Here is a 26,344-nt window from a genome sequence, read left to right on the forward strand (position 1 = left end):
ATAAACACACAGTCTAATTGGTTTATTGTTCAGATAATCTGCTACAATGTTTTGTATTTCTGAACTGCTTGTTTCCAGAAAAGTTTACAAGTAAGTTTGCAAAAGGAAGACAACCACAATGTTGCCTTCTTTGCTTAGGAGAGATCCACATCTCCTCCTGTACCACATTCTGAGAGAAGCACTGTAAGTGAAAAGCCAATCCCTTACATTTTACCTTAAGACAAGTGACTGACTTGTAACAAAGGTGCCGTGCACACACACACATCCATTTCATGTAACCAATTTGTTTAATTCTGTGTCAAGGGCCACAGCCTATCCTGATTAACAAAAAGCAAAGGCAGGAATCAGCTCAGTGTGAGATGTTTGTCCGACACAAGACATGCACCTCATATCTAGGGATAAAAATCTCTACCTGCCAGCATGTCTTTAAGGAAGCTGCAGAAAACATTAGCAAAGGGAAAACATGTGAACTTCACAACAGCATACCAACCTAGAATCAAAATGAACCCCCAAAACATGCCAATAACTAAACAAATAAATGAAACAAGTACCATTTCAAATAAGCAAAAGTACAAAGGAAGAATTTTTGTCCAAAAAAATACTTTGATATCAGATAAAACAAATCCCAAAGATGATGCTGTGGCAAATACCAAATTATAAGATTTCAAAAGATAAACTTCCTGCTTTCTGACATTAAATTGTATTCATAGCTACAATTTACATAACTGCATCATTAACATCTGGCCACCACTCCAGGGTTAAACAAACCTGTGTACACATACTGAACATTTAGAACAAGAGCTGTAGGCGCAACATTAAGTAAATCTGATGCACTAGAGAAAGACACTACTTACAACTGGCTTGCTCAGCCAGCAGTTACAACTACATTGGTAGTTTTTGTGCACTACTTGCTGGAAGGCTGTTTTTAAACAGAATTCTGCTATATCTTAAGCCACAAATCAAATAAGAATGCATGCATTTACCAAATGTTTTCAACCTTACCTCTCCCAATTTCTCCAATTTGACGTAGGTCTCTAATTTTCCAAAACCAATTTCTGACTGAAAAATTAAAAGGAAATGTTTAGTCACAGGTCACAGATTGTGAAAAAACTCTGCTCACATAGCTAAATATCACTTTTGTATCATCTTCAAAAATAAATAACTCAAATCCTAACATTTAACTGTCTATACACAGAGGCATACAGACACAACACCTCTCTATAGAATGTATAAATCTATATGCATACACATACAGACACAAACATAGATACATATACTACGTACATACTTTTTTCCAGGTCCTTTACTCCTTTGTACTTACTAAATATCAAGCCTCCCCCTACTGGTCTTGTGGAGGACTTGAGCCCATTTGTTCCTCAGAACTGGCCATCTCCAGCACACAGGCAAGAGCCAGCCAAAGGTGAAGTCATTCAGACAGTTGGCTTGCACACTCACTGGCATCATGGTAATGACAGATGTTTCTAATCAAGCCCTAGCACCACAACTTGTGGCTGACATGAGCACCTGCGTCAAAGAGGGGCTTCCTACACCCTTGTCCATGTGGGTATTTCATTCAGCCCACATGATAATAAGGACTATCACAACCAACTTGTCAAGCACACTTCCTTGGCCCTTTCCATTTCAGTGTTGCACAAGCCCCTGCTTGCATGGTGGTGAATGGCCACAAGAATTTGCGTCTCCTTCCCCAAAGTAGAGACAATCCAGATAAATCAACGTAGTACAGCTCGTCAAATATTCAAGCTGAAACTCTCACTCTTATCACCTGGGTTTTGGCAGAGCTCAACTCCTCTATGCCACAAAGCCAAGTACAGGCATATATACAACTCTATACAGAGATGTAAACATATAAACGTAGTTAAAGTCGTAACTCTATGACAGCAACAGTGTCAACATTTTCAAGTGCAGCCTTCGTGCATGCTCACAAAGCAATCGTACGCCCTTCAAAACAATGATACACAATACACTGATAACGTTTTGACAAGGGGGGGGGGGCAGCAGAACTGAGAATACCATGCATCTCAGTGTCCCAAGGAAACACCAGAAGACATTTGAATTTAGTGAGCTATGAAGGTAAAACATCTTCGCTGAGTGAATTAATTCCTTCTGGTTTGCTGCACCTGGAAGGGCTCCCAGAAACTGGAACTGTCTGAAGGGTATGGGCCGTAATTTGGGCAGGTTTGGTGAGAATACCAGACTCAAAGCAGGCCAAGGAAAACTACAAAGCTGTCTTATCTCCTCTAGGTCAGGGGTTTGAATCAGGCAGTCATCCAGGCAGGAGTACATGTGGATGACCTTGGTTTTGCAGCAGGCAATTGCTAGAGCCACTTTAAAACCCTTGGTGCAACATATAAACCAAAAAACAAGGGAGTAGCCTGGAAGCAGATACCTCCTGCTTTGAATTTCATTAACTCTCCTGTCTGTTCTGGTGAGAGGTACGTAGATATATGCATATTTCAATGTCTAGGGTAAACATAGGGTCACAGGTTTTACAAGTTAACAATGCAAACCATTGTAAGCTCAGCTCATGTTGCTACAGAAGAACCACACTGGAAAGTGAGACAAAGTTCAGATGATAATGACAACAGGCAATAGTAACTGAGGAAATAAAGACAATATTTTCACCTTGAATTATGCAAGAGGGAAGGGAAATAAGAAGGTGGAGAAAAAGAAAAAAAAGAAAGATAGAGTCCTTGGATGAAGTTATGGCATCACATCCATTCATCTAAATAAAGTTTGAATTCTAACAGTTTTACATGGTTTACTATGTAGGTAAAGCTTGTTCCATAAGCACGAAATGTACTTGGTCATTTTCCCTGAACCCGTGACTTTTTGTCATAGGCCTAGGTCTTTGAATACCAATTAAATGAGCTTTTTTTTTTCTTTTTGAGAAAAAAGGTCAGAGAACAGGGTTTGCCACAAGTCATAAGGCAAAGCTCAGATAAAGTACAGTTGTGTACCTACCATAAATGTAGATGTTCGAGTGTATTCACTGTTGCAGTCATTACAATTGGGTTATCCTGCTGGCAGGCTACCTGCAGTCGGCCAGAGTTCCAAAGTCTGGGTCCAGCGTCAGTTGCTGTCGCCTCCTCCCTGACGTCAGTGCGCCAGGGGTATAAAAGATGCAGCCAACGCCATTTTCTTCAGTTTTTCTTGCCCCAGATGTCAGGTGACCCTAAAAAGGTAGGCTAAATTATGACAATAAGCATGCATACATAAAAAAACAACTTTTCCTTCATCTACAAGCAAATACACCACATACGTTGTATAGAATAGAGAAGTACAGATAAGCCCTAGCAAAGGAAAGGGGGGATGGTGGGAGGGTAACCTGGACTGCAACAGTGAATACACTCAAACATCTACATTTATGGTAGGTACACAACTGTACTATGTTCATTGTGTTTCACTGTTGCAGTCATTACAACTGGGTCGAATCCCAAAGCTAAGGTTGGGAGCCTGGCTAAATAGGATTAGGAGAGGCTATTAGGCCCTGCAGAACTGCAGTGGCAAAGCCTGCCCTGGATTTAGAGTAGAGAGGTAAGTGATAGTGCTTTGTAAAAGTATGCACTGAACTCCAAGTTGCAGCCTCTAAGATGTCTTTGGTTGGTACTCCTCTGAGGAAGGCTGCTGCTCTAGTTGAATGTGGCCCAATGCCCTTAGGCACTGATTTGCCATGCTGTGAATAGCAGAAATGAATGCAGTGGCCTATCCACTTTGAAATAGTCTGTTTTGAGATAGGCTTTCCTTGTGATCCTGCAGCATATGCCACTAGAAGTTGTTCAGTCTTTCTGAAAGCTTTGGTTCTATCCAAGTAGAAGCATAGCTGCCTGTGAATGTCCAAAGAATGCATAAGTCTCTCATCCTTATTCTGTGGGTTTGGGTCAAAGGTAGGCAAATGAATTGTTTGGTTAAGGGCCACACTGGACACTACCTTAGGCATAAATGTAGGGTTTGTCCTTAGAGAAATCCTGTCAGGATGGAAAATGATAAAAGGTTCCACAGCCATGAGTGCCTGTAACTCTGAGACTCATCTAGCAGAGGTTATTGCTGGGAGCAGAGCTGTTTTCCAGGATAAGAATTTTATATCAGCTGCAGAGGCTGGCTCAAACGGAGGCAGTGTGAGTTTTTCCAAGACATAGCTGAGGTCCCAAGCAAGTATTGGTGCTCTCCTTGGAGGTCTTATGTTTTTGGCTCCTCTGAGGTACTGCCTTAGCAATGGGTGAGAAAAAATAGGTGGTTCTGTATTGTAATGAGCTGAAATGGCAGAGGCATGAATTTTAATTGATGAAAAGGAAAGGTCTTTATCCAGCATCTCAGTTAAGTATTGCAAAATCTGAGGAATATTTGGAACAGTCATGTTAATACCTAGTGCCTGGGTCCAAGCACAGAATCTCTTCCATTTTTCTGCATAAGATTTTCTGGTGCTAGGCCTCCTGGCCTCCAAAATAACATCCATCACTGCTTTAGAGAGAGGTGTGTCTTGAATGGCTACATTATATACCATGATGCCAGGTTTAAGGTCCTGAGTTGGTGTGCAGTATCTGACTGTCTTGTTGGGTCAATAAGTGAGGAATTTGAGGTAATGTCCAAGCTGGGCATTGAGACAAGCTCTTTAGGATTGGGTGCCAGTACTGGCAGGGCCAGTCTGGGGCAATCAGTATCATTTTTGGCTTCTCTTATCTGACCTTGGGGAGGAGAGGCAGAGGAGGAAAAGCATATACGGTTAGGTTTTTCCAGCTGAAAGATAGAGCATCCACTTTCCATGCTTGCTTGTGATAAGTCCTTGTGCAGAATCTCTGTAATTGGCAGTTGTGAGGGGAGGCAAATAGGTCTATGTCCGGGCATCCCCAGTTCCTTGTTATCATGCTGAAGACTTGTGGATCCAATTTCCACTCGTGAGGATCCATTAGGTTTCTGCTTAGTTCGTCTGCCATAGTATTTATCCTTCCTGGCAGGAACTGTGCTTGCAGATGTACTTGGTAAGTCAGTGCTGTGTCCCACAAGTTCATGGCTAGTCTGCAGAGGGGGTAGAAATGTGTGCCCCCCTGCTTGTTTATGTACCACATGACTGTAGTATTTTCCATCTTTATCAGTAGTTGTCCTGGATGAAGTTGATCCTTGAAGGCTGTCAGGGCATTCCGAACAGCTAGCATCTCTTTTTGATTGATATGTAGATGCATTTGACTTGCGGACCATGTGCCCTGAATACATCTTCCTGCCATATGGGCCCCCTAGGCATAATCTGATGCATCTGTTGTCAATGTCTGCTGGCTGGGGTAAAGGTGAATGCCTGGCTGTGGTTAAGGTGAATGGCTGTCCCGTGTTGAGGTGACAAGCTTTTGCCCACCATCGAAACTCCTGTTGCAGGCAGGGAATGAGGGTAATTATTGTTTCCAGGCTGTGGCAATGTTGAGTCCAAACACTTTTCAGATACCATTGAAGTTTCCTCATCTGCAGTCTTGCATATGGAATTAGCAGTATGCAAGATGCCATGAAGCCCAAAGCCTGCAAAATTTTTCTTGCAGATAACTGGGTCTTTGTTGCCAACATTTTGAAATAAGTAGTCAGTTGCCTGTGTTTGTCTGGCATGAGATAAGCCATCTGGGCAGTTGTAGTTAAGCTTGCACCCAGGAATATTATCTCTTGATAGGGTACGAGCTTTGATTTCTTTTCGTTTACTGTGTACCCTAGACCTGTTAGTAATCTTTTTACAAACGCCAGATGCTGTAGTAGGATGTCCTTGTTCTTTGCTTGAATAAGGCAGTCGTCCAAGTAAGGATATATTTGTATTCCTCTTTGCCTGCAAAATGCAATTACTGGTGCCAGGCATTTTGTGAAGACCCTGGGCGCAGTAGATAAGCCAAAGGGCAGTGCAGAGAATTGGTAGTGCATTGAGCCAGCTATAAATCTGAGGTATCTTCTGCATGACTGTCTGATTGGGACATGCAGGTATGCCTCTTTTAGGTCAAAAGTCACAAGCCAAGCCTTCTTGCCCAGCATGGGCAGAAGCTGCTGCAGAGTTAACATTTTGAATTTTGGAATATCCAGGAATGTGTTTTGAATAGACAGGTCCAGTATTGGTCTCCAGGCTTTGTCCTTTCTGGGTACCAAGAATAGCCTTGAGTACAATCTTTGTCCCTGCTCTTGCTATGGTACTTGCTGAATGGCTCTCATGTCCATGAGGGATGAAACTTGCTTTTGTGTCTCTGCCCATTGATTGCGTGGCAGGTCTGGCATACCATTTGGTCTTGGCAGGGTTTGAAAGTGGAACTTGTAGCCTTTAGATACGCTATTTAAGACCCATTTGTCCTGGGTGATCATGTGCCAATTTTGTGAAAAAAGTGCTAGTTTTCCCCCCAAAGGAGCTGCCAGAAGATAAGTGCTTGGTACTGGCAGGGGAAAGTCATTGAGACTGTTTCCTGTATGGCTGTGATTTTTCCTCTCTGCTTTTGGAGGTAGAAGCACCCCTTTGTTTAGGCCTTGGGGCTGTGATCTGCCTCTGGGGCATCTGTATCTGCCTCTTTGTGGCCTGTCTGACACTGGAAAGGACCAATTCTTTGTAGGCCAGTTCCTGCTAAATCTGGGAGGCTGTACCTGTAAGAAATCCTTTACTGTTTGCATAGATTTAGCTTTGTCCTCCATTTTCTTCAACACTTCTTCTGCATTAACACCAAACAAGGTATCATGTTGTAATGGAGCATCTAAAAGCTTTGCTTTAACATGATCGGGCAGATTCTGTTCTTTTAACCAAGCATACCTCCTAATGACAGAACCTGTAACTGCGGCCCTGCAGGAGGCCTCTAGAGAATCAAAACCACATTGCAAAGTATGCTTTCCCACTTTTTCAGCTGCATGCAATAAATCCTGCATTTCTTTGTTTTCTGCACATTCTGAATTTGTCAAAAATTTCTGTTTAAGCTGTGACATAATATATTGCTGATATTTAAACATATGAAACTGACAATTTAAAACTCTTACAGCCAAGGTAGCAGAAGTATAAATCTTTTTCCCTCATCTGTCCAGGGCCCTTGAATCCCTATCAGTGGGGATAGGGTTTTTTGCAGTGGAAGCCTTGACCCCCTTGGGACCCTGAGAAATAGTTTCTGGGTCAGCAGCAGGGTTTTTGTAAAGAAAGTTATGAGAATCAGGAACCCTGTAGTATCTGTCTGGCTTAACAGGAGCTGGTGGTAAAGAGTCAGGAGACAAACCGGACTCTGAAAATACATCATCTACAATGTCTAAAAAGTACAGTTTTGTACCTACCATAAATGCAGATGTCTGAACTGGATAGCATCTGCAGTCATAACAAATGGGTTGTCCTGTCGTCAGGCAGCCCTTCGGTCGGCCGGATTCCAAAGTCCGGGTCCAGCTTCGGCTGATGTCGCACTTCACCCGACGTCATCTCTGCTGGTCTTCGGGTATAAAGGCATCAGCCGACGCCATTTTCTTCAGTGTTTCTTGCCCCAGATGCCAATTGCCCTCTTGGAAAGCTAAATTTTGGATAAATGCCAATGTTTCCAAAATAATAGAAGGCAAACACAACAAATAAACATGTATGTACATATATACAAACAAATACTCCATAAGAGACTCCCCCCCCCAGCTAGCTATTAGGAGGGTAATTACCCTAGGAGTACCACAGAGGGAAGGAGGAGGGTAATCCTGACTGCAGATGCTATCCAGTTCGGACATCTACATTTATGGTAGGTACAAAACTGTACTATGTCCTTCATGGATGCATCTGCAGTCATAACAAATGGGTAGAATACCATAGCCAAACTAGGGGAGGAGGAATAATAATTATGGAGTAGTCAGGATCCCTTGCAGTACAGCAGTGGCAAACCCTGCTCGGGATCTAGAATATAGAGGTAAATTATAATGCTTGGCAAATGTATGCACGGAGGTCCAAGTAGCCGCCTCAATAATGTCATTGGTTGCCACTCCTCTTAAGAAAGCTGTGGTAGTGGCTGTAGCCCTTGTAGAATGAGGTCTTATGTCCTGTGGAATTGGTTTTCCATGGTAGGAGTAACAGAATCTTATGCAATTTCCTATCCATTTGGAGATTGTTTGGAAATTGCTTTTCCTTCCCTTCCTGTTGCATAGGCTACAAAGAGTTGGTCAGTTTTTCTGTTACCCTTGGTTCTGTCCAGGTAGTAGCGTAATTGTCTGTGTACATCCAAGGTATGCATTATTCTTTCACCTTTGTTTTGTGGATTAGGAAAGAAGGTAGGTAGGTGGATTGCCTGGTTTAAGGACACTCTGGATACCACCTTAGGCATAAATGTAGGATTAGTTCTCATGGACACCCTATCTTGGTGGAAGATTAGGAAGGGTTGTACTGCCATTAGGGCCTGTAGTTCCGAAACCCTCCTTGCTGAAATAATAGCCAGTAAGAAAGCAGTTTTCCATGACAGGTGCTGTAGATCTGCTGTTGCTGCTGGTTCAAACGGAGGGAGTGTCAACTTTTCTAGCACAAAGTTCAAGTCCCATGCTGGTAGTGGTGGTTTCCTAGGAGGTTTTACATTCTTGATCCCTCTGAGAAACTGCCTGAGTAGAGGATGTGAAAAGACAGGAGGATCAAAGCTGTACTCTGCTGAAATAGCTGATGCATGTATCTTGATGGAGGAATAGGACAGGCCAGTATGTAGAAGCTCTGCCAAGTACTCCAGAATGTTAGCAATATCTATGTTCGACACATCTTTTCCTCTTTCAGTACTCCAGATGACGAACCTTTTCCATTTTCCTGCATAGTTCCTTCTTGTTGAAGGTCTGCGGGCTTCAAGGATAATGTCTTTAACCCTTTGTGACTTCGAAGTAGTATTCGGTAGTAGCAATCTCTGGATCTGACCGACCGGCACTTGCAAACAGCTTCTGCTTCGGGCGCCACACGGCAAGAAAGACTGGAGAAAATGGCATCGGCTGATGCCTTTATACCCGAAGACCAGCAGAGATGACGTCGGGTGAAGTGCGACATCAGCCGAAGCCGGACCCGGACTTTGGAATCCGGCCGACCGAAGGGCTGCATGACGACAGGACAACCCATTTGTTATGACTGCAGATGCATCCATGAAGGACATCAGGAGGAATAGCAAGGGGCCTGTGCTGGGGTAATAAAAGGAAGTCTCTGAGCCTTTTCTTGGATTCTGAGTAATCTTGGCTCTCCCAATGGAAGTGCTCCCTCATAGTATGCAGGGACTCACCAAAAGAATAATCCTCAGGAGGTGAGGCTGAAGGGATAGATTCTTCAGCATCAGAATCCTCACAGGGAGGAAGGGAATATTTCTGTTCAGAAGAGGAATCACAAGAAATGGAAACCTGATCTGAAGATTCATATTCTATGTCTTGCCTAGGCCTCTTATCAGGAGGGGGATGGGAACCCCTGATCAAAGTAATTAGGTCTTCGGCCATTTTAAGCATCTGTTTTTTTAGCCATGGAGGCCTGTACAGGAGAATGCTGTACTTGTTTCTTTGTCTTTACAGCTGCTTTAGTCTTTGCCTTTGAAGCTGAAGATGGCTTTACATATAACTGCGTAGACCTAAAAACACCCTCAGAAGCCTCTGTCTGCTCAGTGGCTCCGTACCCATCTGAGGGAATAATTTCTCAGTGTCCAATACCTTGAGTTTCCAGCGGCCTAGTCGGCTCCACATGGGAGTCGGAAGCGGCCTGTGGCTCTCAGGTAGCGGGCGTCAGGGGCTGCGAAAGTGCCTCACTGAGAACCGGCGTCAGGCCTAACGGAAGTCACGTCGGTTTTGGACCTCGGAAGCCTGTCCTTTTCTTTTTCTTTGCACTTTCTATAAACTCCAGTAGTCGGCTGATCCGACGGCATTATATAATTGAATCTTCTGCCAAAGTAATGAAATGCAAAATCGTACAGACGCTTAATAGTGCGTTGGTTAAATCTAGCACAAAACCGACAACTAGCAACGTTGTGGTCAGGGCCTAGGCAAGGAATACAGTAAGAATGAAAATCCTTATGAGGTATTTGCTTCCCACAAGAAATACAATTATTAACTTTTTCTGACATCGGTCTGGAGCAAGAAAAAGTTTCAACGGGTACTTAGCTTTAATGAAGACTTCGGATCTGAAATTCGAATTTGAAAATCTCAGGAGTCGGCCGACCGGCACTTGCGAACTGCTTTTGCTTCGGGCACCGCGCGGCAAGAAAGACTGAAGAAAATGGTGTCGGCTGCATCTTTTATACCCTTGACACACTGACGTCAGGGTGGAGGCGACAGCAACCGATGCCAGACCCAGACTTTGGAACCCGGGCTGACTGCGGGTAGCCTGCCAGCAGGATAACCCAATTGTAACGACTGCAACAGTGAAACACGACGAACATCCTCAAACAAGTCTAAGCACAGAAAAAAGGACAGGATTTTTAGTCTACCTGAGAAAGAGCAGTACTTTAAATTGTGGATTTCTTTTCTTTATAGTTGGGATGAGTTGTTTACAGCAGTATACACCAAACAGAACATGGTACTATATGATGGGGTAAATAAAGGCACAGCAAGTGGGAATCTCTATGATGGGGTAAATAAAGGCACAGCAAGTGGGAATTATGATGGACTGGGATCAGAAACAGAACCCATTACAGATGAATAAGGCAGGATATTTTGATGATACTGGAGAAATACTGACTTGGACAACTCATTGTCCAAGCATGTTCTAAATCCCCAGATCATGGCCGTCAGTCTGAAGGTGCATTCCATTTGTGTGACACTGTGAAGAAACACTTGTTTTGCTATAGGTGACTATTTTGTTGCATTTAGGGAAATATTGTGATTACAGCACCAGTCAGTAGACAGATCACAGCCTTGGGGTATTGTTAAAATTGTGGGTGGGGGGCTTTAGGATGACTCCTAGCTTGCAGTCGGTTTGTAAATTTAGTTAGCCACAAGGTGTTAACATTTGGCTGTACTTCAGATTCCAAGGTTCTGTAGGACAGAGCCTGGGGGGGTGCCACTAGTGACATTTTATTTTTTGAACAGGGTATCATTTCTTCTGATCAGATGTGCTCTGTTTGACACCAGTTTGCAATCTAGTGAACACAAAGGAATTGATGTTTAATTGGTTTATCTTATAATGCTAAAGTGGGAAATGGCATGAAATGGGTTGAAGCCCAGATAAGCACTGCAAATGGGAAATCAGTCTACGACTTCGGCGACTTTTCTGAAGAGGCTATCAAGATAAAGGATGCACGATCTACCCTTGTCTAAGGCAAACTGTTAAAGGTTTAGAGTCTGCAGATCTTGCATTTCCTTAAGTGGCACAAAAGTAAATTTTATGGGTTTACAGGAAAAGCTAGTGAGACAGTTTAAGTCACTGGAGGAGCCAGTCTTGTAACTCTGATACAGTGCTCAGGCCAGAAGGTTATCTAGGAATAGACTGCAAATATGTTAGAATGTAAACATTTATATTTAAACATGCATCCAAATTGCTTTTAAATGAGTTCTGGCGACTTGCATACTAATAAAGGCAGGCTACTACAAATTATTGGAATGCTCTGTGAAACAAAATTCTCTCTCGTTATTGGTCCTAACACTTTTATACTATATTTCAAACTGCTACGTCTATGCACTTTGGATGATTTAGCTATATCCAGGGTTTAATGATTCCCCTCAAGGGTTCACTGTGTATTGCATTATGAACCAAGATTAGAAAACTTCAAAAATGCCTGCAGTGTACAGAAAAAAGGTTTAGCATATATGGTAAGTAACCCATTAATGTGGTTTTCTTTGTAAATCTTCGCTGGACTGACTCGTTTTAAATGAGTTAAGTTGTCCTTTTGTGTAGATCCAAAATGAATTACTGAATTCCTTAATTCGACATATTTAAATAATCTGGTTCACAAAGAGTCTTTAGTAGAATTTTTTAACAAACAGGTTTCATAGCTTTATTAACTATGATGTTTGAATGACTAAAAAATAAAACTTTATAAGATATAGTGATTCTCGGATCTCTGTATTGTGACATGGTCTCCTGAACAGATTAATCCAATGTTAGCAGCTTAATTATAGATGGTTTGCCAAAATCATTACTTTACATCTATCTGTGCTGAAACAGAGGTCATGTACTGATACTCACTAGAAGATGTCCATTTCATTTCTGAGGTTAACAATCAATGGATGGTATTTACCTGGACCCACAGAAGCATCTAATTTGATCTTTTTTAGGTCAGCAAAGGCTGTCCTCTGAGTCAGTCTAGGAGTGCTGCAATTTATAAGACAGCAAAGTGCTCAATCAGCTGACTGAATATTTATAACGAACATAGGTCTTACGATGCTGATTTGAGGCTACAGTGCTTCTGTACTTTATCACCAATTACCCAATGTTTACAAAGTGTGCATTAAATAAGAAGAATTTACTGTCTCAGCAATTCACATTCAGTGCTTCAGGCTCAAAAGAATAATTTCCTTAGTTAGTCATTTTCTCCCCCAACATTTCTGACAGAGTACTCTGTAGGGAATTTTTTAAATTTGCCAACTCATTACATTCCCCAAAACAATATTTCCAATTACCTCTTTCTTCCTCATCACACCTCCAACATTTACTATCAACCTGAAGAAAAGCTGTTTTAAATCTGCTTGTGGTATAAAAATACCTATACAAACACTTCCAAGCAAAAATCCTAAACCTTCTGGACTTTGTTGCATACTTGGAGTCATACACATGTCCTCCCATTGTTTGGTAGTAAATTGCTTTTCTAGTCTCTTTCTAACCTCCCCTGATTGATTCTTATAGTTGTCATGCAATATTTTATATGCCCTTTTTACAGCAGCTTCTGATGACTAAAAGATCTACCAGAGCAAGTCTTTCACTTAGGACTCCCCTATCCCTTTCCCTATCTTATGTTTCCTTGGCAGCCAACAGAATTAAATTTAATAAGGTTTTACTTTGTCTAGGCAATTCAAATCATATGTCACAGCTCAAAAGAAACATTTCCTTACTTACAGTCATTTCCTCACCCAATATTTCTTAATGAGTATTCTGTAGGGAATTTTTAAAATCTGCAAACATATCACACTCACAAAAGTTATGTTCCTAGTTAACTCTCTCTTCCACATCACACCTCCAACATTTCCTGTCTACCTGAGGAAAAATTCTTTGAAGACTGCTTGGGTATGAAAAATACATATGCAAACACTTCCAAGCAAGGATCCTAAACCTTCTGGACTTTGTTGCTATCTTTAGAGCCAAACATATTTTTTATTTTTATTTTTTACATTTGTTTACTGGGAGAGTCTGACTGGACATGAAGCCCATTTTCATTCAGCGGAGACCCAGGGAGAAAAGCTCCACAAAGGTTGGTACAGAAAATGCAATAAACAAGCTGTTAAAGTACAGTACAAAAAAAGAAAGGAACTGTTACATGCTAGTACTGTAAAATAAGCATAGAATTACTATACAATGTAAAATAACTGTGGGAAAAATATACAACACAGCTGTAGGGCATTACATTCGGTTATATGGTAACATTCATACAATGGCTAATACAATAAAAAATATATTTGAGTACAAAACATAGAAAGGAGCCAACTGTAGGCTTGCACAGTAAGATCAACATGGGGAACTACCTTGGGTCTGAACAACTGCATATCCAGAACCTGTTTAAATGGGCCCGGAGGAATTTTTTGAAGTTATTTTTGTTTTCAGTGGTCCTAATATCCAAGGGGATGGAATTCCATGTTTTTGCAACAGTAGTAGAATACAGGGAGTCACCAGAGCTATTTCTGCTTTTGGTTATGTCAACTAGTGCTTTTTTGGTGGATCTTAATAGGCGGTTGCTGGAACACATATTCAGTAGGCCATGTAGTGAAGGAATTTTATAGGGATTACATAGGATTTGATGGGCTAATGCAAGTTCATTACAGGTGAGCAAGTTAAGTAACTCTAGCCAGGATAATTGCTTGATTGCTAGGCAGTGATGTGCACTGCAGGGCAAGTCATTTGCTAACTTAGCTATCTGCTTTATTTAGCTTGATAAGTATGGGGGAGACACAGAGAAGTGTGGAGACTAGGTGAGATCTTGCAATGGTAGATTTACTGTGGTTGGTGAGGTATTTTCTACATCTATATAAGGTTCCAAGTTTTTTATGGACATTTTTATTGTCTATGCAATATGCATATCGAATTTCATGTTGTGATCTAGGACAACTCCTAATAGATACCTGTTTTGGACAGGTATGATGGGGTGTTATTAGCTGAATATACTGTGAATGGCTGTATGGGTTGTGGGGATCTTATGAGATGGAATATCATTAGCTGGGTTTTTTGGGGTTAAGTATTAGTTGAGAGTTCGCCAACCAGGTTTCAACAGCAGCAAAGGATTATTGTGTAAATTTCCGGAGTTGAGGGAGTGATGAGGCGGAACAGATTTGGGTGGAGTCATCAGCATACTGGACTAGTGTGGCATGATGGGTAGATTTGTGAAGTTGGTTGGTAAATATGTTAAAGGGGAGATGACCAAGGATGGATTCTTGAGGGACCCCAAGGTGACAGGTGGGTGAGGAGACAAGGAATTTTGCTATTTTACTGCCTGATGGTGGTTAGATAGATAGTCCTGAAACCAGGCTAGAGTGCAGTGGCTTAGATTAAGATTGGGGAGGGCAGTTAGGAGTTTGGGATGGGAGACCGTAATAAAGGCCTTGGAGTGCTCTAGGAAGACAGTGGAGACAAGGTTGCCATTGTTACGGTATTGATTTACAATACTGGTAAAGCTAATCAGGGCTGTGGTAATACTATGATTAGGATGGAATCCATGTTGGGTGTTGGTCAGCAGTTTGTTAGTAAGAAGACAATTAATTGGGAATGTATACATCTCTCATGTATCTTAGGATGGCAACAGGATGGTAATTAAATAATCCTACTGAACTACCTCCTTTGTGAAGTGGTATTATATGTGGAATTTTCCACAGAAAAGGAACATGTTATTCTGACAAACAGTGACTGATTAACAGGGAGACTGGAAATGAGATGGCGTTGGCTGCAATCTTGAGGTATTCTGCTGGTAATTAATCAGCAGCTAGGGTTGTGTGTTTCAGTTAACTCAGATAATTACATATTGTGCTAGTAGGGACAGGTATTAGGAAAATTATTATTAGTGAGGGCTAGAATGGATTTGGTGAAGAATATGCCCTTCCACTGTACTCTTGTAAATTGCTTTTCCAAGTATTTCACCCTAATCTTTTCTAAACTCCTCTGATTCTTACAGTTATCATACAATATTTTATATGACCTATTAATTATCCCTTTTAACAGTAGCTTACATTCTACTTTCAACTAAAAATTCTACCAGAGCAGGTCTTGCATATAAAAGTCCCCTATCGCTTTCTTTTTGCCTATATTCTGATATCAATCCCAGGTAGGGAAGGCAGTGTCTAGCCTGCAGTCCAAGCATCTTCTTTGACCTCCTCCCACTCTATTACCTTTCCCTCTCTAGTTATTTGGTCCCAATACCTTGGTTCATTTCACACTTTTCTCCAGTAAATTCCAGCCCTTTCTTGCCTATTTTCTATACCTCTACCTGGAGTCATCCCTTATGGCAAAATATCCTTTCTCATTTCAGCTTAGTTCTTAGAATACTCTTTAATATGTTATGAATATTCTGTAGGATTGTTATTCTCCTTAAGAATATGCATCCAAAATCCCATCCTATTTCTTGAACCCCCCCCCCTTGCTTCATCATCATCAAACCTTTCAACTTTGACTTATAACCTTCTGCTTGTGTTATGTATGAGTGCCAACTGTGTAGCTCTAAAATATCCATTCAAAAAATATAATCCTAAACCACCTTGTTCTATTAGAAGGATCAACATATTCCATTTAACCCTTGCCCTCTTCCCCTCCCAGATAAATTCCTTCAATTCTTTATTAATTACTGTCCACAGCCACTTCTCTGGTTGACAGAAATATGCCTAATCTGTATAAAAAAACTAAAGGGACTAAACATTTTCATTGCTTGTATCTTATTATCAACATCTATAAGTAAGAGCTTCCAGTTTCAAGTTTTTGTATTATTTTGTTTAGTTGCTTCCCACATAATAGCTGCCATAACAGAAGCTTTTTTAATCCATACTCAACATTTCCTCCTATAGTGTTCTTCATAAATATGGCTATTGCTGATCAATTTGCATGTAGGTAAGTAATTTACAGTTATAGATTTGTTTTATCTTTATTAATTTTGTATCATGAAAAGACTTGAAACTGACTCAAACTGTTCAACACTGAAATGTCCTTTTCTGGATTTACCAGGTACAAAATATCATCTGCAAACAAAGGCAACTTTTCTTGATTACCATAAAATTATATCCATGCATTTCCCTTATTTTCTTTGCTAATGGCATTAAATAAAAAGTAAATAAAAGGGAAAGAGGGCACTCCTGTGTGGTCCCTTTGTTCAAACACAACTCATCACAGAGGAACCCTCCCACTTTAATTTTTGCCTCTGATTCTTCATGTATCATCCTAATTAACCTTATTATTGAATCAAGGAATCCAGATTCATCTACTGCCCTGCTCATAAAATCCCATCTTACTCTGTCCAATGCTTTGTCTGCATCAAGACCCACTAACAGCAGTGGTATTTTCTTACATTCTGCTTCCCTCTGGATCATTTTTCTTTTAGTATTATCAAATGTTTACCTCCCTTCCATAAAACCACACTGATCGATATCTGCAATTTTGGCAACATCTTTGCCATTCTTTTAGCTAGTATACACAAACACTTAATAATCATTCTTTAAAATAGAAATGGATATACGTGAAGCTGGGTCTGATAGGTCTTCATTTTCTTTAGTTAATACAGATAAAACATCTTTCTTCAAAGATGTCTGCGCTTCCTCCCCTTTTAAATAAAATCTTCCAGATCATTCTTACTTTCTTCCCTAACTTCCACAGAAAAAAAAAAACATCTGTTCCTGGAGACTTTCTTGAAGGTTGACTATACATCACTATTTTATATCATCTCCTATCTTAACCATTGGTTATTGAGCCTCAACTATCTCTAGCATTGGCACAGTTAAGTCTTCCATAAATATTTCCATCTGTGCTCTTCATTTTCCACAGTTCTCTACTTTATACAAGTTTTCATAAAATTTCCAAAATACCTCTAATACCTCTACAGGATATCTGGCTATTTACTTGTTATATGCTCCTTAAGTTTGGTGACAATCCTTTCTTTCTGTTGCTTAAGTCACAGTACTAAATGTTTTTGTGCTCTGGAGTCAGCAAAAAATAGTTTAACAGCGATCTTTTTAAACTCATGTATATTATTCAGATACTTCCTTATTTTCTCTTTAGTACTCCATTTGTGTTCTTTCTTGTTCTGTGAGATTCCACTTATTTTGCCTAATAAACCCTTATCAGCCCCCTCTAATTCCTATTACTTCTTAACTATTTTTCTCTTTCATTTCTACCATATTGTTACATTTTATTTGCTTTTTTATTCCACTCACTAGTTATGACTTCTAAAGATATTTCTATCTTTCCTGATAATGGTCAAATAACTTCAACTACCCATTCTTTAAATTCCTCTTTTTTTAAAAGGTAGGTAGGAGAGCTTCAGTCTCTTATTTTTACTTAATTACACTGCATTTTTATTTTTTATTTTATTGGTGCATAATCTGAAATAGTTATTGGATGGATGTCTAAGCTTTCAATTAAATGCACATGTTCCTGTGAAATATTTCTATCTAGTCTAGCCCAGTTGTTGTACCTTAGGTAGTTCCTAAAAATTCACATATTCCATACCACATACTTTAACAAAAATGTCTTCAGAAATCTATCCTCTTTGGTTATATTTGCCCTTCTAGGTCCCCCTCATACATACTCGCTAGTGGAAATCAGGTTCCAGTTCCCCATCTATAAGTACCATTCCCTCCTGAAAGCATATTCTTTCTCCTACATATTTCTAAGCTCCATAACAACAGTTTTTGGTGGAATATAAATATATGCCAGCATAATCCTCCTCCCATGCCAACAGCCTCTTACCTCCACAAATCTACCATTATTGTCTTTTTTCATATATCACTATTGGAGCTTCTCTAGCAATTAGTATCATCACTCCACTTTTCCTTTGTCCCTGATATTCTGCTAAATATTGATCCAGAAACTCTTTTTTGTCAAATTCACATGTTCATTTCTTTCAAAGTATGTCTCTTGCAGCACTGCTATTTGTACTCTGCTTTTCCTAACATAATTCAATATACTTTCCTTTTTGTCTATATCTGTAAGGCCATTTACATTTCCAAGATAATATGGATAGCATGGCCATTATGAAAAAATGCTATAGTTCCCACCTATTACATATGAGATTTTTGGAATACACATTTCCAATGTTTGTGTTACATGGACACACTACTGTTTGGCAGGTTGATCTTTTATACAGTTGATTCTTATCTCCATTTTTACATGCATCACATTTTTCCAGACTTTTTGTTTTAATGAAAACCCTCAAACAAACCAAAAAACTAAATACATTTTCAGAACACTTCCATCCATCTCGACACCACCATCTACCACTTCGGTACCGACCTTGTTGGTGCAGACATTACCTTCGGCACCGATGGTTCCCTCGGGGCACACTACTGTTGTTCAGGCAATGCCAACTCCTCTTTTTTGCGGTACAAACTCCCACCGTTGTGGGCACCGAACTTATTCAGACTTTGGATAGACCTGATTCTCCTTCAGCTATGTCTGTGAGATCCACTAGAAGCCTCTCTGAACACGATGTGCTTCATCTTGTGGATCAATTGCTTCTGGCTAGAGGTACTCTTCCTCCCAGGACCTGTACTTCCCTGGGAGGTGACCATTCTTCATCAGAGCCCCCATCACTGTCTTGGAAGCCCCTTACTATAGCACAGTCTTTACCTGCGCTTCCCCTTTTGGATCTCACTAAAGAGCCTCAGTTGCCTTTGTGGCAGGATTCTCTTGCCACTACCCAGGATGCTAACTGCGGTGCCCCTTCTTCGGCTTTCCGCAGCCGTCCAGGGACTCCGAGTCGAGAGAAGACTATTGCATTGGCTGACGTTTCTATACTATCAGTGCCTCTGCTTTTTACACAAGAACACCAGGCATAGGAGCCTCAGGACTTACCCCCACAGTAGGCCCCTATTGAGCTGTCTTCCCCAGTTCCTCCCTCTGAGGAAGTTCATTGAACATCTTAGTGTAAGAGGAAACACATGGACTCCACTGAGGAGTTCCTCACCGAAAACACAGACTTGGTTGATGGGGAAGGGTCCTCTAGGTCACCCTCTGATATATCCTTCGGAGATATCCTAGAAATCCTGAAACACTATTGGCAGCCCTCTAACCCAACCTCTGAAGAGACTGTGTTCCTACAGGCCTTTCATGCCCGGTCCCTTACCTCCTGGTTTACTCCACCTGCCGACGAACTTGTCTGGCTCATCGTGCATGGAAGGCTCCTGACACAGTTGAGGCCATTCCCCGGAGGCCAGATAAAATTTTGTCCCCTCCTGACAGCGACCCCCATTGGTCCAAAGATCTTCCAGTAGATGCCTTGATGGTGCCGGTCACAACTAAAAAGGACCTGGTAGACGAAGAAAGACAGACTGTTCATCCGCCCAACAGAGAGTCTCGGGCTCTGGACAAAATTGGGAAGCATACCTTTGCAATCAGGGCTCTGAACTATATGGCACATTTTACCAGGCTTCAAAGAGACAATCTCTGAGCTCTGTGAAACTTTGGCTGGTGCTGTGTCTGATGAGGTCCGTGACAAAGTGGCCTCTCAATTAGCCACTACTGAATCTATTTCTAACTCCTCCATGCGTCTCATTTCTCACGCATCAGGAGGAGTAGCTAGAGCAGCGGGTTGCAGGCATTGTTCTGAGATAACTTGCCTGGATGCGCTTGTGTGATTTTGCGGGACCCTTCGAGGCTTCCTTTATCAATGCTCCAATTGAAGCCTCTTCATTGTTTGGTCCCAAAGTTAAAAGCACACTGGCTAGATGTAAACAGTACAGTAAGACCCTTTCTGCCGTGGGTGTCGGTTATTCTTCCCCTCAACAGGCTTTCTCCAGAAATCAAAAGAGTGGGAATATATGGCACAAAAAATCTCAGGAATCCTTCCATGAGACACAGGCCGATTGTTCCCCTGGAGGCAGAGGGGGAAATTCTCAGGGAAAACGCCCCTTTTGGGGCAGAAGAGGTCCACGTAACCAGGGTTCCAGGGATTCTTTCACTGGCCAACCCTATCAGCGCTCCTGAGGACCGGCCTAACTGCTTTCCTCTGGAAGTAGTTGGGGGTCGTTTCTCTTTGTACCCTTCTGCCTGGCTAACCGTCACCACCGATTCTTGGGAACAAAAGATAATAACCAGAGGTTACCATATCCCGTTCGATCTTTATACCGCCACCTTAAGGAAATTACCCGACGTGCCACCCAGTCAAAGGGTACAGACAGCATTAGAGATTGCAAAACTGCTAAGCAAAAGAGTCATCCAAACAGTCCCACCAGACCAGATAGGATCCAGATTCTACTCAAGATTATTTGTGGTGCCAAAAAAGATCGGGGACTGGAGACCAATTTTGGATCTCAGCGTGTTAAACAAATTCATAAAGGTACAGAAATTCCGGATGGTCACTATACAGTCTATCCTCCCACTTTTGGAAAAAGACGATTGGATGTCCTCTATAGATCTTCACGATGCGTAGTACCACATAAAAGTGGACAAACGGTCAAGGAGATTCCTTCGATTCCGTGCGGGAACCAGTCGTCATCAGTTCCGAGTACTGCCCTTCGGACTTTCTACAGCCCCCAGAGTGTTCACAAAGTGCATGGCAGTCGTCACAGCATTCCTACGACTACACGGATTCCAGGCTTTTCCATACTTAGACGACTGGCTCATCACGGCCTCCACCAATCATCTATTGGAAAAAGCCTTGTCTTTCTCTCTTCACACCGCAGGAAGGCTAGGCATAACCATAAATTGGCAAAAATCCAATCTCACCCCGTCTCAATCCACAGAGTTCATAGGGGTCCGCCTGAACACAAAGAACTGCAGAGCATCCATTCTGGAGCACAGAATTCAAAGATTGAGACAACAATTGATTCCAATCCTCTCAAAGGAGAAATTCTCAGCTCACTCGGTTCTACAGCTGTTGGGTTCCATGGCAGCCTCCATTACAATTGTTCCCCTGGCCAGGTTTCACATGAGACTTCTACAGTGGTTCCTACTCACTCAGTGGTACCCCTTTCAGCTCCCTCCTTTAGCCGAGATTCGGATAACTCAGAGGTGCAAGCAGGACTTAAATTGGTGGTTGTCTCGGAATCCGCTTCAATGGTCCCGTACCTTCTCCCCCCAACAGCCCATAGCCACAGTGACCACGGATGCCTCCCTGATGGGGTGGGGGGCCTATTTCAGGGAAAGATTGTCCAAGGTACATGATCCGAAATGGAGGCCCATTTGCATATAAATGTTCTGGAGTTTAGGGCTGTGCTTCTGGCATTGCAAGCATTTCATCCCCTGTTGCCGTGTGGAACCATTGTGATTCAATCAGACAACATGGCGGTGGTCTGGTACATCAACAAGCAAGGCGGAACAAAGTCTTACCCAGTTTACTGAGAGGCCATGAGATTATGGCAATGGGCGATGGCTACCAACCACTTTCTTCTAGCAACGCACATTCCCAAGAGTTCAAACGTGATAGCAGACAGACCCAGCAGGTGCATTCTTCCACCTCACAAGTGGTCCCTAAATCCCTTGATAGCGGCAGAGATTTTCAACTGCTGGGGTCTTCCTTGTTGCGACCTCTTTGCTTCCCCAACCGACTACAAATGCAGCAATTTTTTCTCCCCGATTCCCCCTCGGGGACAGTCACCCAGGGGCGCCCTAGTCCACGACTGGCCCTTGGGTCTACTTTATACATTTCCTCCTCTTCTCCTCATTCCCCATGTCCTGAAGAAAGCCCGCCGGTTGAAGAGCAAATTAGTCCTCATAATGCCATTTTGGCCTTGTCAGATTTGGTTCCCCTTCCTGTGGCCTCACCTGCTAGATCAACCATGGACTCCCGATCCAACCCCAGACGATCTCCAATTCGCAGAACCTGATTCACCCCAACCTAAACAGCCTAAAGCTCACAGCTTGGCTCCTCCACTTCCAGTGATTGCCAGGCAGAAAGATCTATCCTTACCTGTACGTGATATCCTCATTGCATCTCATAAGCCGTCTACCAGAAATACATACCTCAGCAAGTGGAAGAGGTTTACTATCTGGCTAAAAGAAAAACAGATAGATCCTTTCTCAGCACCAGTGCCCGTAGTGCTAGAATATCTGTCTGATTTATTCTAGTCTGGTCTTTCTGCTTCCACGATCAGAGTTCACTTGGCCGCCATTTCTAATTTCCACAATGGGGTCCAGGATTCTTCTCTCATGTCTCACAAATTATGCAGGACCTTCATAAAAGGCGTTTTTCATCTAAAACCTCCCTTTACAGAACCCACTCAACCATGGGATTTGGCTTTAGTCTTACAAGCTTTGACAACATCCCCCTTCGAACCAGCTTCTTCTTGCAACGTCAAATACTTGTCCTGGAAGACTTTATTCTTAGTTGCCACTACTTCTGCCAGACGTATGTCCGAACTTCAAGCCTTGTGCATCAAGAAGCCATATCTGACCTTTCATAAGGACAGAGTGTCACTGAGAACTAATCCTACCTTTTTGCCCAAAGTGATTTCTGACATGTCCATTAACCCAACCATTGAATTGCCAGTTTTCTTTCCCGTTCATTCAAACACAGAAGAGTATTGCCTACATACCCTAGACATTCACAGACAACTTTGTTTCTACTTGGACAGAACTAAAGCTTCTTGCAAGTCAGATCAGTTTTTTTTGGCTTTTTCTGGACCTAGATTAGGATGTGCTGTTTCCAAGGTCACGTTGGCTAAGTGGTTGAAAGACTGCGTGACCTTTATTTACAGCAAGCATAATGCTCAGTTAACTACCACTGTCAAGGTTCATTCTACTCAGTCAGTAGCAACCTCAGCTGCTTTCCATGCTAGAGCTTCTTTACATGACATTTGTGCAGCTGCTACGTGGGCTAGACCACATACCTTCATCAGCCATTACAAGTTAGATCTGGCTTCCAGGGGAAGAGCATCATTTCGCTCTATAGTGCTCAGGAATGTCCTTCCATGAGGGCCTCCCAAAAAATAAGGTAGCTGCGGACTCTGTCCCACCCATGCGTAAGGAATGAATGAGGATTAACATCATCAGATAAAGAAGTTATGTCTTAACATAATGTTCCATCTGTGATGTTGATCCTCGTTCAGTCATTACGACTCTCCCTCCCATCCCCCTCCTGAGGCTTACAGTGGATCTCACCTTCCAATTTAGATAGGTCAGTTGACCAGAGGTAGCCTCTACCTTCTTTTGACTTGCAAACTCAATCTGAGGTAACAGGGAGAGTGGAATTATGGCTAAGAGTTTAGCTTGAGAGTTTGTGGCTGACACGAGCTTGGAAAATGGCCAGCTCGGTTCCGAGGTTGGAACTGATATCCATGCTTAAAGACTGAACGAGGATCAACATCACAGATGGAACGTTATGGTAAGACATAACTTCTTTTTTTAGAAAACTTAATACTAAAAACAGCATTGACATCTAGGAACAATGTCCAAGCTATAAACCAATTTGCTCTTCCTGTCCTAACTTACAGCTTTGGAATGACTGACTGGCCTCAAAAGGTGCTGGATAGTTTGGACAGGAAAACAAGGATGCTTCATGCTCATCAAATGATTTATAAAAATAAGTTCACACCAAGATTACATATTCTCCATTCTGAAGGAGGTATGGGCCTCCTCAAAATTAATTACATGTATAAGTCTGCAATAGTGGGACTGCATACATATCTGCTAACCTCACAAGACCCAAACATCATGACAGTTTTGAAACACAAGGAGAATAAGTCTAAGATGACTTCCCTGCTTAGTTTAGCAGAAGCATACTGGCATCAAACCAGAAGTAGATAAAATCAGGCAGCAACTGAGTGTGCCAAAAAAACAAAAGGAAGAACATAAAGTGAAGGATCAGATAAGAAAGCAAGAAATGTGGAAAATGCATAAATATGGTTGCAGGTATAGAAAACTCTTGGAACAACCTCATGTTGATCAGGACTGGATGCAGGAATGGTTAAGGAGAGGTGAATTTCAATCAAAAGATGAAAGGTTATTTTTGCTGGCCCAAGATAGGTACTATGTACATATTGGTTTACAAAGTCCATTGAGCATGTGGGAGAAACAGACAAATGTGGGTTTTGTATAACAGAATTGGAAATAGTTGCAAAACTTGTTGCTGGTTGTGACATACTAATGGCAGGAGGACTGTATACTGAAAGGCATAATAATGTGGCAAGACTGTTGCACTGGGGATTGTGCAAACATTATGGTACTGAAGTGGCTGAAAAACACTGGAAACATATGCCACAAAGCATCATAGAAAATGAAGTCTACATCACATGGGATTACCCATTACTAACAGTTCAAATGATAGATGCGCGAAAACCAGATCTAGTAGACCATGAAAAGACAAAAGTAGCACCGATCATTGAAATTGCTACACCCAGTGACTACAGTGTCTTACATTAAGAGAGATACAAAATCATAAAATACCAGGACTTGCAGGCAGAAATGAGGGCAATGTGGAAGAAGGATACCCAGTCAGGTCTACTAGTAGTAGGAGGAATGGGTCTTATAAAAAAGAATTTGCAGTCGTACTTAAATGTATTACCAGTACATATAACTGTATGAATTACAGGAGGAGTCATCACTGGGCACATTGCAGGTGTTATGAAAAGTACTTCTGGCTGACAAAGATTGAAACAATACTAATTTCATGAACTTTAATCATACTTTGACTTAGAAATGGGTCCATTCCTAGCATGGCATTAGAAACCCAAAAGATTTGGAGAAATTAAAAAAATAGTGAAGATAACTTTTTCTAATGCAAGAACTAATTAGTCTGAACAACCAGAGAAATTAAAAGTTCAGTGCTCGCAGCCTTATGTTAGTCCCATCAGATTTCACTGTCCTGTTCTATCTGGAATGCAATAAGGAAGTTGGAAAAGAAACCCACCACACCGTGGATCTTAATATCCTTCACTTTATGGGTTGCGGACAGTCAAATGTCAAGTTTCCTTTGTCTGTTTACAACAGTTCTATTTCACAGGATACTATTAGCCAAGGTGAAAAGGATGATTAGAAATTCAAAACAAAGCTACTGCCTCTAACTGTCCCCTGAATGGATATTAGAAAACCAACAAAACAAAATGGATAACAAATCACAATCTTGAAACTCTTCCAATATGTGTACAAACTGGAAAGTAGCAGAATGTCATTCACTTTCCAATATTTCATTTTATCTACCTAACTTGCATATTTTCTTTTATAGCAGCAGAAGCTGTAAAAGCATTCTTAAGTTAATGGATTATTTTTCAGTGAAGCACATTTAATGAAAACTAATTAGTGAATCATTTGCAGAATCAGAAGATGGCATTTTTTTGTTTTAAATGTTTTCTTATGCAGGACTGACAATTTTCAGAGTACTTCTGGATGAAATATGACTCACTGTCAAATTGTCATGAATCCCACTAAAACTATGTAGCTTAATGACCTCTTTTTTCAAAGTATATAACTTCACACTGAAGTTGCCGTATATCCAGAATTAAATGATGCTGTGCTAGCTATCATCTTGTAGTGCTTCTGATCAGTTTCTCTCTGAGCAGGTGCAAAAACCTGTCATGGCCGTTCTGTCACCTCCACAGGCTCAGGAACCAGAGTTACTTTTTAAGATTTATGTACAATGCATCTCCGACCAAAGTCTGGTTCTTTCAATTCACCAGTACTTTAAGAAACTTAATACAAATTTAATTTTCAATAGTGTCATTGGTAGAACAGGCAGCACACTTGCCTTTGGTGCAGAAAGCTGTGACTTCTAATTCCACACCAGGTAACTGGACTGCTGACAATACAATGCATCTTAAGGGGGGGGGGGGTACTGCACTCAAGTGTGTTGTTTTTTTTGGATAACATGTTAACTGGAGGTCCCATCTGCTTGAATTGGTGGTAGTTCAGGTGGATATAAAAGATCCCATGGCATTCATCAACACTACAGAAGTTCTATGATGTACTAGCCAAAATTCCCCTAATAATATAAAATACCACCCTTGGCCTCCCCCAGGCTAGTGTGAAGAAAGCAATAAAAAAATGGATAAATAAAATAGAGCTAGCACAAATACACAAAAATAGGGATAAAACAGCTACACCTTTTATGCCCCCACCCCAAAAAGATATGCACTGTTCTGGCTATGACTCTCA

The 26,344-nt window shown here is 41.5% G+C and overlaps 1 protein-coding gene across 6 annotated transcripts in view; it reads right to left on the reverse strand.

Annotated features, from left to right (window-relative positions):
• LOC122806846 (cyclin-dependent kinase 17-like) overlaps window positions 1-26,344 on the reverse strand; it is a 2,140,137-nt gene that overhangs the window by 685,794 nt on the left and 1,427,999 nt on the right. For all 6 annotated transcript variants that reach the window (XM_044077605.1, XM_044077600.1, XM_044077601.1 and 3 more), the window contains one exon: window positions 1,003-1,059. In XM_044077605.1, coding sequence (XP_043933540.1) covers window positions 1,003-1,059 — 57 coding nt within the window. The remainder of the gene's footprint in view (window positions 1-1,002; window positions 1,060-26,344) is intronic.

Source organism: Protopterus annectens, chromosome 7.part0, assembly GCF_019279795.1.
Source record: "Protopterus annectens isolate FY-2018-M chromosome 7.part0, PAN1.0, whole genome shotgun sequence".
Classification (NCBI taxonomy): Eukaryota; Metazoa; Chordata; order Ceratodontiformes; family Protopteridae; genus Protopterus; species Protopterus annectens.